The 18,311-nt window shown below is 43.8% G+C and overlaps 1 protein-coding gene across 2 annotated transcripts in view; it reads left to right on the forward strand.

The window, feature by feature from the left end:
• The first annotated feature begins 3,249 nt into the window (after positions 1-3,249).
• NPC1 (NPC intracellular cholesterol transporter 1) overlaps positions 3,250-18,311 on the forward strand; it is a 54,396-nt gene continuing 39,334 nt past the window's right edge. The window contains exon 1 of one of the 2 annotated variants that reach the window (XM_030336624.1): positions 3,250-3,394. In XM_030336624.1, the coding sequence (XP_030192484.1) occupies positions 3,311-3,394 (84 nt within the window). In that variant the 5' untranslated portion in view covers positions 3,250-3,310. The remainder of the gene's footprint in view (positions 3,395-18,311) is intronic. The other variant, XM_030336625.1, reaches the window with a different exon arrangement.

Consider the following 18,311-nt stretch of genomic DNA (forward strand, 5'->3'; position numbering starts at 1 on the left):
TTTTAAAAATAAGAAATAAGTAAAATCACAGATGCCATTTTTCACCAATCAGAATGGGAAAGATAATTGTTGCCAAGGAGGTGGGAATCAGGCACGTCTATATGTCGTTAGCAAAGGAGTAAATTGCAATCTCTTTGGAGCGCAGTTTAGCAAGACTGAAAATTAAAATGCACATTTCTGTTGAGCCAACAATATGTTTTTCCAACATATGCATACGATTGCAAGGATTTAGGCACAGGATGTTCACTGCATTATTGTTTTCAGAAACCAAAGTGACATACCAAGTGTCCAAAAGGATATTGATTAAATAAATTATGTAATGGATCAAAACTATTAACATGAGTATTTCTAGACTTCCCCTTCCATCTGCTAGGTAAAGAGAATTTTGTCTTGGTTCAACTTTCCCAACTGCCTCCCTAAAGTAAATGTTCCATAGCTTTTAGACATTTGTGATACGGTATCGTGAGTAAAGCAGAGAACACAGAAAGATACAAAGCTTTGTGGAATCCAGACAGGCTTAGGAATGTGAGGAGGCATATGGAAGAAAAAAGGCGAATTTTTTCAGTATCACTGGAACCATACAGACCTTTCATATATACCAGAAATGTGGCTTGAGACTTAAGTTATTTTGAAATATTTTTGGTTGGTGAACTGTATTTTCCTGACTTAGGTACTTCTCTGAGACTGGCTTCCATCACTCTGGCTTCAGAAATGTTACATACATATAATGAAATCCTATAGAGGTAGTAAAAGTGGTGAGGTGGAAAAGCATATTGCTAAATGCAAAAAAAAAAAAAAAAAAAAGCAAGCTTCAAACTGGGTACAGTATATCCCACTTGTTTTAAAATATATTCACATACATGCTTTTGAATACATGGTTTTCCAAAGATGTTTCTGCATATTTATAAAGATGTATGTCTAATCATTTCATTTTCCCTCTCATTTTCTCCTTTATTATTATGCAAATTTAATGGTGTTTATAACGATACTGATATTAAATATTGCTTAAACAAACTAACAAAAAGTTTCTCTTAGGATCTCAACCATGTTAAAACAATTTTCATGGAAAGAAAAAATACATGACAGTGTAACAGATTACTGACAATGATGGAATTATAAGTTTTTTTCTGTCTCTGAACTTTCGTGTATTTTCAGTTTCTACTATATGCATGAATTACTTTGTCATTAGCAAAAAGCCACATTTCTCTTAGAAATATGATAGTTTACTTACAATATTTACAAAATGTTTCCTAGGCTTTTGGGTATTGAAGTACTACAAAAGAACCAGGAAAGAATGGCTAAAGGTCTTTTTGTTATCTTTTTGGTGAATAGTGGACATAATTAGTGGGGCATCAAATTTTCTCCCTGTCCCAGAAATGTTTCATATTTCTTTCACTCAAGTTAATTATTTAGTAAAGGCTTTTTTTTCTTTTTTCCATTAGGACTTTGCTAAAATTGTAAGGGTAACTAATCCACCAGGATCCAAGGAATCCATTACAGCAGTAAGTTTAGAATTTGAGCGTGCATCGGAATCACCGGGAAGGCTTATTAAAACTCAAAGAGCTGGGGCGCCTGGGTGGCTCAGTCGGTTTAGGCGCCTGACGTCAGCTCAGGTCATGATTTCACTGTCTGTGAGTTCGAGCCCTGCCTGGGGCTCTGTATTGACAGCACAGAGCCTAGAGCCTGCTTCAGATTCTGTGTCTCCCTCTCTCTCTGCTCCTCCCCTGCTCATGCTGTGTCTCTCTTTGTCTCAAAAATAAATAAAAACATAAAAAAAAAAAAATTCAAAGAGCTGGCTCATCCCGAGTTTCTGATTCAGTGGGTCTAGGTTGGAACCTCCAATTTGCCTAACACGTTCCCAGGTGATGCTGATACTGCTGGTTCGGTGACAACAGTTCGAGTCCCTCCACAACTAACGCATTCTATTTTATCTCAAATGAATCATTAAGGACAGAAAAGCACACGGTTGGAAGAGGGCCAGGTAGCCCTTGTGTAAAATCTAGGACTGAGGTTTAGAAGCAATCCCTATAGTTTCAATGTCCAGCCACCCGGGAAGCTGATATCCCAGGACTGAGGGGGTGGGCAGGCAAGACTGTAACCAAAGTAGACGTTTTGTAAAGTGCGCCGGGAATATCACCTGCATCATGGTCCTACCTAGGACTGGGTTTGATCATTGCTACAGATGGATATTTAGTCTTTTCATTGTAAACTGGCTTCCGCTTTAGGAAAAGAGATCCTTACTTTCATTTCCTTAACTTCAAGGTGGTAATGACTGATGCTTTGGAGCAGTCTCAATAATTGAAATCTGAGGGGAAATGTTACTAGAAATGCATATAATATGCATTATATTTTTGCAAGAGCAAGGCTCAAAAATGAAAACGCTTCTTTGTGTTACTTGATTTCATCTAGAAATTAAAAATGGACCTGGTGCCACCTCTGGGTCAACCTTGAGGGCAGGGTGGGGAGTCTTCTCCCGCCCACGGGTCCAAAGCCACGAGACTCTGCCAGCAGGTGGTGCAGTTCTAGCGCTTTTCCGAACGTGGGCTGAGAGGCCACAAAGCGGAGATTGGTTAGCTCAGGAGCCTCGCCCACCGCCGCGCTCCGCCCCTCGAGCTCCGGGATCACAACACCGTCAGGCCACCGCGCGGCACCGCCCCATATGTCGCGGAATCCCAGGTGCGGATTCCTTTTTGGGTGCTGAGTTCGTGGCGGAGAATTTGCTCGGAATGCTAATCGGGGCCGAAATAAATACATATTCCGCTGAGGAGTGGGATCGGAATTGGGAAAACAGACTCCAAACGCTCCCATTTGCTAAAACCTCCTCGCCCACGGTCCCCAGCCCAGGAAAAACAAAAACGGGGGAAAGTTAAAACATCAAAACCACACGCTTTCGGAAATATCCTCCCAGGCCAGATTCCAGAAGTTCGGCTGCCCTGGTCTGGGATCCCTACCCTATATCGCACCCCCAGAACCTTAGAACCACGAAAAGCTAAGCTGGTAACCCAGAGGCCGCCCCGCCTGGTGCCCGTGGCACAGTCCTGCCCAGCGGCCCAGTTCGGCCCCGCCCCTCCAAGCCTGGGCCCTGCCCCCCCTGCCCCGCCCCCCCTGGGTCGACCTCGCCCCGCCCAGAACGGATCCTGGGCGTCCCTGCAGGGGCACCACCCAGAAGGAGGAGGGGCCAACGACGCCTTCCTCTTTCCTGACGAGCGCTGGCTCCCCGCCGCCGTCACGCGTCCCCGCCCTCCGCCGGCACGGGATCCTGAGCCGGCCCCGCGCGCCGAGCCGAGCCGAGTCAAGTCGAGTCTCGCCGATGTCCGCAGCACCGCACCAAGGCAGCATGACCGCGCGCGGCCCAGCCCTCGGCCTCCTCCTGCTGCTGCTGTGTCCCGCGCAGGTGAGGGGACGCCCACGACCCGGGAGGGCTGTGGGGGGGCGAGGAGGGCCGCGAGGCTAGGGGGAGGGTGGCGGGCGGTGCGGCGGGGAGTGCGTCCCGTTCCCTGAGGGGACGCGGGTCCAGTGGCTCCTGGGGAAGTTGGTCCAGCGATGGAGCCCCCGGCGCCCCCCCCCCCCCCGACTCCGGTTTCTTTCCCCGGCCACGCACTTTCCCCTGTGATGGCAACTGGAAGCGGCTTGTTTGACCTGTCTTGATCTCATTTCATCTGTGGCCACCTAATTTCTGGGCTTAGGATGTAGAATCAGAGGGAAGGACGAAAGTGGGTACAGAGAGGGAGGGATGTTATTTATTTAACCTGCCTTAAAAAAAAAATAGCCCTGACACATGCACACGAACTCTATGAATTTGTTCACAATATCCGACCACTCCCATCGGACCAGGTGGGAAGGGAGGTAAAGAAGAAACAAACTGCCAAGCACCAAATTGAAACAGTCCTAAGTAAGTCAGCTTGGTTTTCTCTAGAGTGCAAGTTACTTATTAACTCTTTTATGTCTTCAGAAACTGAGGCCCAGCAGGGGATAATTGAGTTTCCCCTTGTCACAATATTAATTAGCTACGGAATGGGGCCTAACTCCCTGGGTCAGCTTTTCCTTGGTTCAGTATCCTAGGGCATAAATGCCTCACTGCTATTTATTATTATTGTTGTTGTTGTTGTTGTTTTTTGTTACCTAAACGTTAGGTGTACAGCTTCATAATTTAATATCTGTATACACTGCAAAGTGATCCCACAAGCCTAGTTACCATTAATAACCATACAGTTGCCCTTTCACTCATTTTGCCCAACCCTCAACCCCCTTCCCCTCTGATGCCTAGTCTGTTATCTGTATCTATGATTTTGTTTTTGCTTTATTTTGTTTTGTTAGATTCCACATATCAGTGAAATCACCTGGTATTTGTCTTTCTCCATCTGACTTATTTTGCTTAGCTGTCCAAATGGCAAGATTTCTTTCTTTCTTTCTTTCTTTCTTTCTTTCTTTCTTTCTTTCTTTCTTTCTTTCTTTCTTTCTTTTTTATAGCTGACTAGTATCCCATTGTATAAATACATCACATCTTTATCCATTCATCTGTCAATGGACATTTAGGTTGTTTCCATATCTTGATTATTGTGAATAATGCTGCAGTGAATGTAGGGGGTACACATATCTTTTTGAATTGGTGTTTCCATTTTCTTCTGATAAATATTCCAAAGTGGAATAGCTGGGTCATATGATAGTTCTATTCTTAATTTTTTGAGGAATCACATAGTATTTTCCACAGTGGTTGTACCAATTTACAATCCCACCAACAGTATACAAGGGTTTCTCTTTCTCCACACCCTCACCAACGTTTGTCATTTCTTGTTTCTTTGATAATATCCATTCTAACAGGTACAAGGTGATACCTCATTGTGATTTTGATTTGCTTTTCCCTGTTAGTGATCTTGAGCATCTTTTCACGTGGCTGTTGTATGTCTTGTGTGCCATCTGTATGCCTCTGAGGAAATGTCTGTTCAGATCTTCTTCCCATTGTTTAATTAAGTTGTTTTTTTGGTTGGTGTTGTTGAGTTGTATGAGTTCTTTATAAATTTTGGATATTAACCCTTTACCAGGTATATGGTGTGCAGATATGTTCTCAATTCAGTAGGTTGCCTTTTCATTTTGATGATAATTTCCTTTGCTGTGCAGAAACTTTTCAGTTTGGTATAGTCCCACTTACTTATTTTTCTTTTTGTGTCCCTTGTTTTTGGAGTCAGATCCACAGAGACATCACTAAGACTGATGTCAAGTAGATTACCACCTATGTTTTCTTCCAGAAATTTTATGGTTTCAGCTCTTCCATTCAAGTCTTTAATCCATTTTGAGGTAATTTTTGTAAATGGTGTAAGATTGTGGTCCAGTTTCATACTTTTGCATGTGGTTGTCCAGTTTTCCCAATACCAGTTATTGAAGAGACTGTCCTTTCTCTGTTGTATGTTCTTGGCTCATTTGTTGTATATTAATTTTCCATATTTACGTGGGCTTATTTCTGGACTTTGAATTCTATTCCATTGATCTGTGTCTTTGTTTATACCAATACCACATTACTTTGTTTACTATAGCTTTGTGACATAGTTTGAAATGAGGGAGTGTGGTATCTCCAGCCTTGTTCTTCTTTTTTAAGATTGTTTTGGCTTTTGAGTATATTTTGTGATTCCATATAAATCTTAATATTATTTGTTCCTGTTCTGTAAAGTGAACCATTGGAATTTTGATGGGTATTTCACTGAATGTGTGTGTAGATTGCTTTAGGTGGTATGGACATTTTAACAATATTCTTTTAATTCATGAGCACAGATTATCTTTCCATTTCTTTGTGTGTTCTTCAGTTTGTTTTATCAGTGTCTAATAGTTTTCACCTCCTTGGTTAAATTTATTCCTAGGTATTTTATTCTTTTTAACGTAATTGTAAATGGAATTCTTAGTTTCTCTTTATGAATTTTCATTGTTAGTGTATAGAGATGCCACAGATTTCTATACATTGATTTTTGTATCCTGTGATTTTACTGAATTCATGTATCATCTGCAAATAGTAACAGATTTTACTTTTTCCTTTCTGATTTGAATGCCTTTTATTTCTTTGGCCCAATTGCCATGGCTAGGACTTCCAATATTATGTTTAACAAAAGTGGTGAGAATAGGCATCCTGTTCTTAGATGAAGAGCTGTCAACTTCACCATTGAGTATGGTATTAGCTATAGGATTGCCATGATGGCCTTTGTTATGTTGAGGTATGTTCCTTCTATATCCACTTTGTTGAGAGTGGTTATATTCATCATAAATGGATGTTGAATTTTGTCAAATGTTTTTTCTGCATTTATTGAGATGATCATATAATTTTTTGTGTCATCTTGTTGATAAGATGTATCATATTAATTGATCTACAGATGTTGAACTATCCTTGAATCTGTGGAATAAATCCCACTTGATCATCATGTATGATCCTTTTCAATCATTTAGATTTTGTGTGCTAATATTTTGTTGCGGATTTTTGCATCTGTGTTCATCAAGAATATTGGCCTGTAATTTTTTTTTTTTTTTAATAGTGCCCTGGTCTGGTTTTGGTATAAGGGTAATGCTGGCATCATAAAATGTGTTTGAAGGCTTTTCCTCCAAGACTTTGAGTGTAGGTATTAAATTAATGTTTGGTGGAATTTGGTAGGGAAGCCATCTGGTCCTGAACTTTGTTGGGAAGTTTTTAATTACTGTTTCAATCTCCTTGCTAGTAATCGGTCTCTTCAGATCTCCTATTTCTTCATAATTCAGTGTTGAAAGATTGTATGTTTCTAAGAATTTCTCCATTTCTTCTAGGTTGTCTAGTTTGTTGGCTTATAATTGTTCACAGTAGTCTCTTATGGTCCTTTGTATTTCTGTGGTATTGCTTGTAACTTCTCTTCCATTTCTTAATTTTGAGCCCTCTTTTTTTTCCTAGTCACAGACTGAAAGTGAAGGGATGGAAAAAAATATCCTGTACAAGTGGAAATGGAAAGAATACTGAAGTAGCTATATTCATATCAGACAAAATAGACTTTAAAACACAGACTGGGCGCCAGGGTGGCTTAGTCGGTTAAGTGTCTGGCTTCTCCTCAGGTCATGATCTCACGGTTTGTGGGTTTGAGCCCTGCATCGGGCTCCGTGCTGACATCTCAGAGCCTGGAGCCTACTTGCGATTCTGTGTCTCCTCCTTTCTCTCTCTCTCTCTCTCTCTCTCTCTCTCTCTCTCTCTCTCCTTCCCTGACTTGTGCTCTATCAAAAGTAAATAAAAATTAAAAAAAAAGCAAACCCACAGACTAATAAAAGACAATGAAGGGCATTCATTACATAATGATAAAGGGGTCAGTCCAGCAAGAAGATATAACATTTATAAACATATATGCATCCAACATTAAAGCACCAAAATATGTAACACAAATATTAACAGACCTAAAGGGAGAAATTGAAAGATACAATAATAGTAGGAGATTTTAACATCCTACTTTCATCAACAGATAGACAAAAAATCAGTAAACATCAGCTTTAAATGACACATTAGACCAGATGGACTTAATGGATATGGACAGAACACTCCATCTAAAAGCAGAACACTCAATCTAAAAGAACACATTCTTCTCGGGTGTGCATGGAACATTCTGTAGGATTGCATGTTGGGTCACAAACAAATCTCAATAAATTCAGTAAGGTTGAAATCATATCAGGCATCTTTTCCAACCATGGTAGTATGAAACTAGAAATTAATTACATGTATAAAACGGGGTCGGGGGTGCCTGGGTATCAGTCAGTTAAGCATCTGACTTCAGCTCAGGTCATATTCTCTCGGTTCATGAGCTCAAGCTCCACATTGGGCTCTCTGTTGTCAGTGCAGGGCCCACTTAGGATCCTCTGTCTCCCTCTCTCTCTGCCCTTCCCCCACCCCTCAAAAATTTTAAACTAGAAAAGCATCTCTTTTAAAAAAAAAGAAGAAAACAGGAAAACCCACAAAAGGGAGCATATTAAACAACATGCTACTGACCAACCAATGGGTCACTGAAGAAAATCAAAGGAGAAATTAAAAAATACTGAGAGAAAAATTAAAACAGAAATATGACATACCAAAATCTATAGGATGCAGCAAAAGCAGTTCTTAGAGTGAAGTTAATAGTGATACAGGCCTACTTCAAGAAAGAAGGAAAATCTCAAACAGTGTAACGTAACTTTACACCTAAGAAACCTAGAAAAAGAGCAAACAGCCCCCAAATTAGTAGAAGGAAGGGAATAATAAAGATCAGAGCAGAAATAAATGAATTAGAAACTAAAAAGATGAAAAATGATCAATGAAATTAAAAGCTGGTTCTTTGAACAGAAAAAATTGACAAACTCTTAGCTACATTCACTGCTGTTTCTGTGTCTGCAGTTTTCTTTTTTTTTTTTTTAATTTTTTTTTTCAACGTTTATTTATTTTTGGGACAGAGAGAGACAGAGCATGAACGGGGGAGGGGCAGAGAGAGAGGGAGACACAGAATCGGAAACAGGCTCCAGGCTCCGAGCCATCAGCCCAGAGCCTGACGCGGGGCTCGAACTCACGGACCGCGAGATCGTGACCTGGCTGAAGTCGGACGCTTAACCGACTGCGCCACCCAGGCGCCCCTGCAGTTTTCTTTTATTCATTCATTCATTCATTCATTCATTTATTTTTAAATGTTTATTTTTGAGAGAGAGAGAGTGTGTGTGTGTATGAGAGGGGCAGAAAGAGGGAGACACAGAATCCGAAACAGGCTCCAGGTTCCACGCTGTCAGCACAGCGCCCAGTGCCAGGCCCAAACCCATGAACCGCGAGATCATGACCTGAGCTGAAGTTGGATGCCCAAGTGACTGAGCCACCCAGGCACCCCTGCTGTTTTCTCTTTTAAAACTAGGGGTTGAGGCTCCTGGGTGGCTGAGTTGGTTATGCCCAACTTTGGCTCAGGTCATGACCTCGTGGTTCACAAGTTCAAGCCTCAAGTTGGATTCTCTGCTGTCAGCATGGAGCCCCACTTCAGATTCTCTGTCTCAAAAAGTAAACAAATTAAAAAAAAAAAAAAGAAAAAACAGTGGTTGAAGGGAGGTGGGTGAAAGTCTAAGGATATCATAGTGCTGATTAAACCAGATGAGAATGCAAGAGTGAAGTTCTGGGAATTTGGTGACCTTGTGCCCCCCTCATGGACATGTCAGTAACGAGGAGGTATTAAATCAGAAGGGAAAGCAAATTAGGGAGCTTCCCTGGACTAGGAGACCTCTCAAATTTCTGGGTGGTTCTTGGAAGCAGGTAGGTTTTGCTGACGTGGTGAGGGCCCAAGAACCAGGAGAAGAGCTGTGGCTCCCTCCCCTATGTATGTAGAGGGGCTCCCCAGCAGTGTGGGCTTGTGGAATAGCACACATTTGGTATTTGGTGCCTGGTTGGGAAGGGGGGCAGAAGACAGCAGGTAAGTGGTTTGGAATGGGGTCAGTGGGTAGACCACTCACTAGCTCTTGCTTTGGACACATTGCTCTGTCAAACCTTAGTTCCTTTTCAAGACAGACAATACCTTGTAGGATTATTGAGGTTGTTGAGTAATATGGCATATGGAGAGACGTTATGACTGTGGTAAAAACTCAAGGAACAGTAACACTTCTGTGCCTTTAAGAAAATACAGCTGTTCAGTTTCCCTGGAGTTTTAGGTCAGGATCTAGTAGACAGGCTTCACACTGGTAAGTAGCTTTAACTTAACTCTGAAATCCTTTTACCTCAAGGTAGTATCCAAGGCTGATGGCCAATGAGTGCGTCTCCTCATAGGACTTTCGGGTAGGTCAGAGGTTCATCATGAGTCTCTTGCAAAATGCCTGGATAGGTCTGTAAATCTTAACTGGAAAGATTCCTTTGTTATTTTACAAATTAACTCCCTCACAGGCTTTCAGCACACCTGAACAGGCTGGGGAAGAAGGAGAGGGGTCTGCTTTGAGAATTCTTACCAGTGATAGCATCTTGTCTGGGTTCAGTCTGAGCACTCAGGAAGTTCTTTCGCAGAATTAACAGACTAACTGTCCTTTGGGGGGATTTTTGCTTTTCTTAATTTTTAATTTTTACAGATGATGAAATAACATTACTAGATTGCGTGGCTTTTAAGCCTTGTAGTCACCCAAATAATGTGTGCAGTTTTGAGAAATCACATATATATCTCCTGATTGTAATTTTTATAAGCTTTTTTTTGAGGAACTTAGAGCATAGTGAGGTCTAAGTAGGAATTAAGCCATTAAAATGGCTTTTCCTGAATAGATCAGGAATGGTTTAATCTTTCGACCTGGAGAGCATTGAAGAAAACCCACATTCACCCCAATTTCAGATGGTTAATCTTTCCCAGTCTCTCCTACTCCTTGATTGATACTGTGCTCAGATATCTTATTAACATAAGTAATCAAGGGAAAATGAGGTTTTTATTTTAGCGAGTGGGCAGAAAGAAAACGGCTTGCTGAATAGGTCTTTGTATTGCCTCAGTGTTTGTCATATTACCCAGAACAAAGAATCCCTCTGGTCTGAAGACAGTATGATCTCTCTTTCCTGGGTGATCCTTCCCCACCCTCCACTCCTCCCAAAAGGGAGGCTTTTCAGAGTGTTTTAAGGATGAGATATTACCTACTGCGGAAGCTGGTGTTAAACCATCTCTAATCTGATCGTGGGCGCCCTTTCTGCCCTGTCACCCACAGCTCTGTGAAGGGCATCAGCTCTCTGGCCAAAAAAACCCGACTTAACGACTTGCTATCAAAACCCTGCCCATCTTCCAAGGCCCAGTTCAAATGCTACGTCATCCGGGACATTTGTTATCCTGTTCCCCCAACTAGAATGCCTACCTTCTGAAGCTGTAAATCTGTGTTTATACTGCAGCAGCAGCTTTTATCTATCTGTGGGTCTTGACTCTTGCTCTCACCAAGAGTGATCCTGGGCAAGCCAGTGATCCCCTGGCACCTCAGTCTCTTCCTCTGTAAAGTCGGGTTAACAACTATGCCTGTTTCTCACGGTGCTTATGGAAAGAGAGAGAAATATTGTTTGAATTGAAGTACTAGATTACAGGCTCCTTGTGGGCAAGAACTGTATTTTACCAATTCCACTATGGCCAAGACTCTCTTTTTGGAGTCATCAGATCATTGGGCCTTTGTGGGTTTAGGTGTGGGGATAAAATGGGGGAAGGATTCAGAGGCATTGCTTTCTGGATGATAATCAATAATCAGCTGTGGCCCAACAAGTTTTTTGCCTGGACTATGCCTCTTATTTTCAGTTTTTGGAATATTTGCTTTGGCAGGAAAACTTTGGGGAAAAAACCAAACCTGCCTCTATGCAAGCATGCTGTGGGGGGATTTAAGAAGGAAGCTTTAAAATTTGTTCTTTATCTTATTACTGTCCCTTGGGCCACAGAGGAACTCCAGTTCTTGTCATCCACTAGTTTCATAAATATAAAGTGGTTGCTGTGGGTAGTGTAGATACAAAAGTAGATCAAAGGAGTTACAGAAAGCAGTCTAAACTGTAAAGTGCTGTGTAAATGTTAGTAGTTTCTTTCTCTATCTTGTTCGTAGTTGAAGGGAAGAAGGATGAATACATAAAAATGTACAATACAATGAAAAATGTGCTCTAACAAAGGTAAGGACAGAATATTACGGGAGTCCATTTTTGAACTGACCTTTGGAGGGCGAATTAATTCTTACCAGGTGGGCAAGAAGAAAACGAGAAAGTAGGGGAGAGTTACCTAGTTGTTACTGAAAACCAGACAACTGTATATTTGAAAAGGGTGAATTTTATGGTAAGTTATCTCAATGTTTTTAGAAATGATGTTCTAGATTACAAGAATCTAAAGAAAAAAGAGTTACCTAATTTTTGCATAGTATTCCATTGCTAGGACACATCTGGTCTCAACACCACAGAACCCCTTTAAGATAGATGAGATTCTGTGTTCCCTGTTTTACAGGAAATTAAGGATATTAAGGCCTAAGTTTGTGCCAAGGTCACGTAGCTGATAAATGGCAGACTAGGGGTTGAGCCACGGTCTTCTGACTTCTGTGCTCTAATTTATTCAGCTTCAAAATATTGGTACCAGATTACTTATATTTAGCAAGCTAAATTGATCAGCAGATGTTCAGCAGATGTTCCAGATGGCCAACAGGGCGTTTCATTCAAGGCTTGCTCCTAGTTCCAGTCTGGCTTCTCCAGAATCCAGCGATGAATCAAGGATGGGGTTAGCCTGGTGGCCTGGCCCTTTGTTCATTTGCCACACTGTATACATATTCCATAGGAAAAGACCTGTGCACAGTATACATTCCCATCTGCTGTTTTGTTTTAGTCTTGTGGCTTTTGGATTATTTTTCAAATTTGTGAGTGCTAAGGCTCAGAAATGTCTGATGCCAACTAGTAGTGTGACCTTGGGCAAGTCACTTAAACTTCAAGCTAGTGGGGTTATTTGTAGAGTGAAGACTTGCTGAGCCTATCTAAAAATGTATGAAGTAAACACCCATTTATAGGCACACCTAGTGGTCACACAAATTATCCGTTGTTATGTGGATATGTTTACCACATTAGCTATAAAAGAGAGTTCCAGAGATTTCCATCATTAGAAGTCACACCAGAGCAGCCTCCGCCCCAAATATCCTGCCATATTTTTTGGTCTGCCTACCAGACTCCAAGGAAAGAGCAGGCAGCTTAATCTCTGGATAGGATTCTCTGTGTCTCTCCATCCTATCCTGCGTTGTCCTGACTGGCCAGGCCAGCCCCCTTGCTCCCTGCAGAGGCCTCTCCCTACCCCCTAACCAACCCTCCCTTGCTGGAGCTTGAGCTGGTGTGTCTCCGGGTTCTGCCGTGAACTTTACCCATCCAAGACAGTGGCAGAGGTGAGAGGACCCGGCCCTCCACTCCATGTGCCATGGGGTGGCCGAGAGCAGGCCCAGAGCTGAGGGTGGTCAGTGGTGGTAACATGACTTGATAGCAGCCTGGAGATGTACTTAGAAAGTTGTAAATGGTCATCATTATTTCCACAAGTGAACACGTTTAGGTAGAAAGAGGGTAGTGGCTGGGACAGCCCATCATTGGTGCACAGTGAAAATCTGAGGACACATCTATACAAACTGAGCTGGAGTTTGAGCAGTGCAGCAGCTAGGGGGTGAGGATAGCAGATAGGATGGAGAATGCTTAACCTGGCCTTCAAAATCTTCTTTCTCACTGTTGGTTTTGTTACTTAGGAGCCATGTGACCTTAGAGAATCTTCTGTGAGCCTTGGTTTCCGTACCTACAAAATGCTGCAATACTACTCCAGAGGTTATCTGAGAAATACATGAGGCAATGAGGGAAGGGATCACTGAACTTCGTGCCTGGCATGTGGTTGATGTTCACTAAGCATTTTGTTATGAGCTAGTTAATACTTGAGATTTATTAAAGGCCTCCTGGAGCGTAGGATTCTGTTGCTGATGCTCAGAGCTTCTCCATCTGAAAAGATGTGCTTTTATAGAGTTCCCTATTAGAGTCTGTTTTGCAGTTGGTGTAGTTGTCGACATATAGCAGAAGGGTTTTGTTTTTTTTTGGGGGGGGGGGGGGTTGTTTTTTTTTTTTTTTTTTTTTTTTGCTGAACTACTATTGTTGAAAGAAACTTCCCAGGGCACCTGGGTGGCTTCAGTCTGTTAAGCCTCCGAGTCTTGATTTCGGCTCAGGTCATGATCGCATGAACTGTGAGATCGACCTCTGTGCTGACAACACAGAGCCTACTTGGGATTCTCTCTTTCCCCTTCTCCCTCTGCCCCTCCCCTGTTGCACTTTTTCTCTCTCAAAATAAATAAACTTTAAAAAAAAGAGAGAAAGAAAGAAGCTTCTATCCACTCATCTAGCCAATAATTAAACCCTAGAGCATGTTGCGAAACAGCCATGTGACCTAACCTTTAAAAGTAGAGATGCTCTAGCCTTGTAACTACTAAATTCTCGTTTAAAGCCAAAATAACCAGTAGTTCTTGTTTCTGAACTTCTTACATAATCCATTTGAACTCCTTCAACTCATCAAGAGATTTGATGGTTTCTGGGTTGATGGACATTGGATAAGGTACTATAGAGACTTTGAAAGGAAATAAAACACCTGGGCTTCTGCCCTTTACACTTTTATGGTCTTACTAGGGAGTTGAGACAGTAACCAGAAACTACTCATGGAACCTCTCTCTACATACGTAAATTTGCAGTTCTCATTCATTCTACTACATCGGGCAGGAGCCCACAAATCACACAGCCTGGCCATAGGCTGTTGTTACGAATAAAGTTTTCTTCATCACCCCTACACCCATCATGTACCTGTTGTCTGTGGTTGCTTTTGAGCTACAACAGGGTAGTTGAGTATTTTCTACAGAGACCTTATGGCCCACAAGCCTACAGTACTTAATATTTGGCCCTCTGTGGAAAAGTTTATCAGCCTCCATCCCAGGGCATCCATGTAGGAGCTTGTGGAATGTAAGTGAGGAGCAGATATCACTCACTGGAGCCCTGGGCTCAGAATACCTGCTGACTTGAGTGGTGAGGATGATGCCTCTGAACACTAGCCAGGTGCTGCCTGGAGCTGACCTACCTCTGTCCCCAGAGAGCTCACCTGACCGGGAGAGCACGGTGCTGGAACCAGGTGAGAGGAGTCAGAGTGAAACTTAATGGAGGTGACAAGTCTTGGGAGAGGCTTTTAAGAGTCGGGGGACATTCCAAGATGGGTAGGGCTGAAACCTGTGAAGAAGCACTGGAGTCTGGCCTTGGGGACCTGGATGAACTCAGAGAAGGGCTGTTTAAGCTGAGCCAAAAGCCAGCCTGTGCAGGGTCATCCAGATGTATTTGTGAAAAAGCTGTTTAGAAGTTACCACACCTTCTTAATGATAGAGAACAGACAGGGTTGATGGAGGGAAGTGGGTGGGGGATGGGCCAGATGGGTGATGGGTATTAAGGAGGGCACTCGTGATGAGCACTAGGTGTTGCATGTAAGTGATGAATCACTGCATTCTCCTGAAACCAATATTGCATTGTATGTTGACTAACTAGAATTTAAATTAAAAAAATTTTTTTAAGTTACCACACTTGTATGTTTTTGTGTGTATATGTCTCTACAGGTTTGCCTGTCAGGAGGAATTAAAAGCCTAATAGATTAGCAGCAGTTAAATCTGAGAAAGGGGGTGGAGGGATAGAGAAGTGGGAGTGGGACTTCCAGTGTTATTGCACATACATCTGTGATGTGTGGGTTTGCATGTTTGTGATGAGTGGGTATGGAGTCTGTAATTAAAGAAAGTTAAGGCTCAGTTGGTTAAGCGTCTCACTCTTGATCTCAGCTCAGGTCTTGATCTCAGGGTCATGAGTTCACACCCCATGTTGGGCTCCATGCTGCGTGTGGAGCCTACTTAAAAAATAAAGTCTATAGTCATTTATTTTTAACATTTTAGGAATGGGTACAAGTTAAAAATGCTTCAGTAAGATCGTTCTTGTGGTTATAAATAGCTCCGTATGACTGGTCGATGACCACGAGACCAACTGGGAAGAATTGTTATCCTTTAGACTCGGGTCTCCAGGACTTGAGTGGAGCTTTAACAAGACGTGTTGTGTGGCACTCAGACCCATAGTTTTTTACTGTTTGAACGGATGGGCATGCTTCTTTGTTAAGTCCGAGTGTGATAACTGACAGAGTGCTCTGTGCAGTCTTTGCTCCTGGACTTTTCCAGGAAGGACATCTGAACTCATGTTTTGTGGTAAAACACATAATATAAAACTGACAGTGTACAGTTTTTAAGTGTACAATTCAGTGACATTAAAGACATTTTTGTGCAGCCACCATCCATCTCCAGCACCGAGCTCATGTTTGATCAGGTGCACTTTGGGCTCTGGCAGACCTCAGACGTTGGTAGGTTTTATTTCAGCGTTGCTTCCTTCCCCAAGTGGATGTTACTGATACGAAGTCGGCATTCTTGTATCACGGTAAAGGCAGCTTTCAGCCACACCTTACCTTGGGAAAGCGTGTGCCCTGTGTGTGAGCTGTTGGTCGCACGGCCCACCCCTGGTCTCGGTGTCGGCATGTGCTGCCATGACATTCCAGAGATCCTGAGGTGTATCCGTCGTCTTTGTTGATAGAGTCCTGACTGCCCGCCCTGCTGTGGTGGTTCGGAGACTGGAAATCCAGGCATTTGGAAGCCAGTGAGCTTCTTGGTGGGATACAGGGATGAGCATGGCCCGGCCAGTGGTCCACTGAGGAGTGACCCTCCGGGTAGCGTGGGTAGGAGTTCCAGCTTCCGAACCAGCCAGGCCTTGGGTGGGGCCTCAGATGAGTCACTCCACCTGTGTAACCCTCAGTTTCCTTATCTGTAGAATGGTATTGTTCTAGTACCAACCTCATAGATTGGAGAATTAAGGAAAATAACAGGGGCACTCTTAGGAAGTCCCTGCATGCTGGGCCAGGCGGTGGCAGTGATGGTGGCAGCGGTGCTGGCAGCCCTCCCAGAAGCAGCTGGAATGATGGAGCTCAGGGAGGGAGGGGCTGTGCTTGGCTGGGTCGCGATAAACTCATGGGGGAGGTGGTGGTTGGAGAGTGGCCCTGGCAGGTAGCAGGGGTGCAGGGGTCCGCAAGTCTCTCTGAGTGTGGGACAGAAGATGAGGAATGGGAGGGAGACGAGCGTGCACCCCGGAGCCAGGTGAGGCGTCTGGAGCTTGTCTCAGGCGGTGGGAAGATGGCTTGTAGGCTTCTGAGCATCAGAGAGCTTTGGAGCCTCGGCTCAGGAAGAGCCCACCTGGCAGCTGTGCCTAGGGGACGTGCTGAGGTCTGCAGAGGAGGCGGCAAGGCAGTCTGCATGGGAAGGAAGGGGTGCCAGAAACTGCACCTCACTGGGAACTTCCCCGGGAGGTTCCTGGGGCTTTGAAACCCCATGAAGAGAGATTGGTGGAGGAGGAAAGATTGGTGTCCTTTGGAGCACCTGGGGCACCTGGGATCATCAGGCAGGTAACTGGAAGGGCAGCTGGAGAGAAATTGGGGTTATTTGACCAAGAGGGAGAATGATACCGGAGGAGCGTTTATTGGCAGGAGCAGGTGAAGGGATGCACAGAGAGATGAGGTTGAGAATGTGGAAGAGAGGGGTCGGGCGGTGGAGGTCCCCCGGGAGGCTGAGGAGCGCGGCACCAGCGGCACCAGCTGGGCCGGCGGCTCTCGCTTTCAGCTGTAGGTGAGGCGAGAGGGAGCTGAGGTGGAAAAGAGGGCTCCCCCACCGGCTCAGCTGTGTGAGTGATTGCACACCTGACCGTGCCTTGCACAGGGTGGGATTGGGAGAGGGTGTGGTGCTAGAGTGAGGACCTTAATTATGCAGGCAATTATATTTTACTGAGAGTCTGTTTCTGGAACTAGAATGTTCCAGTTTGAATCCTAACTCTGCCACTCTTGGGCAAATTAGCCTCTCTGTGCCTCTGTTTTCTCAACTGTAAAATGGGTATAACTGCACTTCCCTCATCAACTTGTGAGGATGAATTGGGTTAAAAAATGAAGAACAGTTGAAACCGTGCCTGCCACACAAGTAAATGGCTTGCGAGTGCCTTTGGGCCCCACTGGCCTGGGCTGCCTCCAGAGGCAGGATGACTTTGGGAAGCAAATCTGTTAGCATTGAGTCAAACAGAATTTTCCTGGGCCCAAAGAAATCTAGGTGTTTTATTTCAGGTGTTTTACTTCAGGTCCTCTTTGCTGAGGTCCCAAAGAGTTGGAAGACAATAATGATCCCTTGCATTTGATTGTATAGCTTTACAGTTCACTAAGTACTTCCACATATATTCCCTTATCCGATCTTCGCACCAAACCTGTGAGATGGGCAGGGGTTATGAGCTGCTGTTCACAGGGAGCAGAACTGCTCAACACGGTTTCAGTAACCTCCAGCTGCAGGCAGGCCCAGCAGACACATTGACTGAGAGCCTCCTGAGCTCTGAGGATCAGAACCCAGGACTCCTGACCTCCTCCCACCCCCCTGCCCCACCCCTCTTCTACCCCATGGATGGAAAAAACCTTGAGATAAAGACGGGCATTATGAAGGATGACTGGGAAGCACATTGTGCTGAGTCTTTTATTTTCTTTCGTAACATTGAGCACTGAGGAAAGGGAACTGAGACTCCAGACCCTCTTCCTGTTAGTCATGCCAGAGTTGCGTTTGTCGACTGGCCTTCTGTCACTCTGGTGGGTGACTTGCCAGAGTGCCCAGGCTTGGACCTGCTTGCCCTTTGGCTGTGTTGAGAATTCTGTGCAGTCTGGAGCGGGGCCACTTGTGTTTAAATTACATGTCATATCAGCAGTTATGCCACCTCCTCAGCTTTTTTGCCTTTTCAGACTTCAGTAGAT

The sequence above is a fragment of the Lynx canadensis genome, chromosome D3 (genome assembly GCF_007474595.2).
Source record: "Lynx canadensis isolate LIC74 chromosome D3, mLynCan4.pri.v2, whole genome shotgun sequence".
Taxonomy (NCBI): domain Eukaryota; kingdom Metazoa; phylum Chordata; class Mammalia; order Carnivora; family Felidae; genus Lynx; species Lynx canadensis.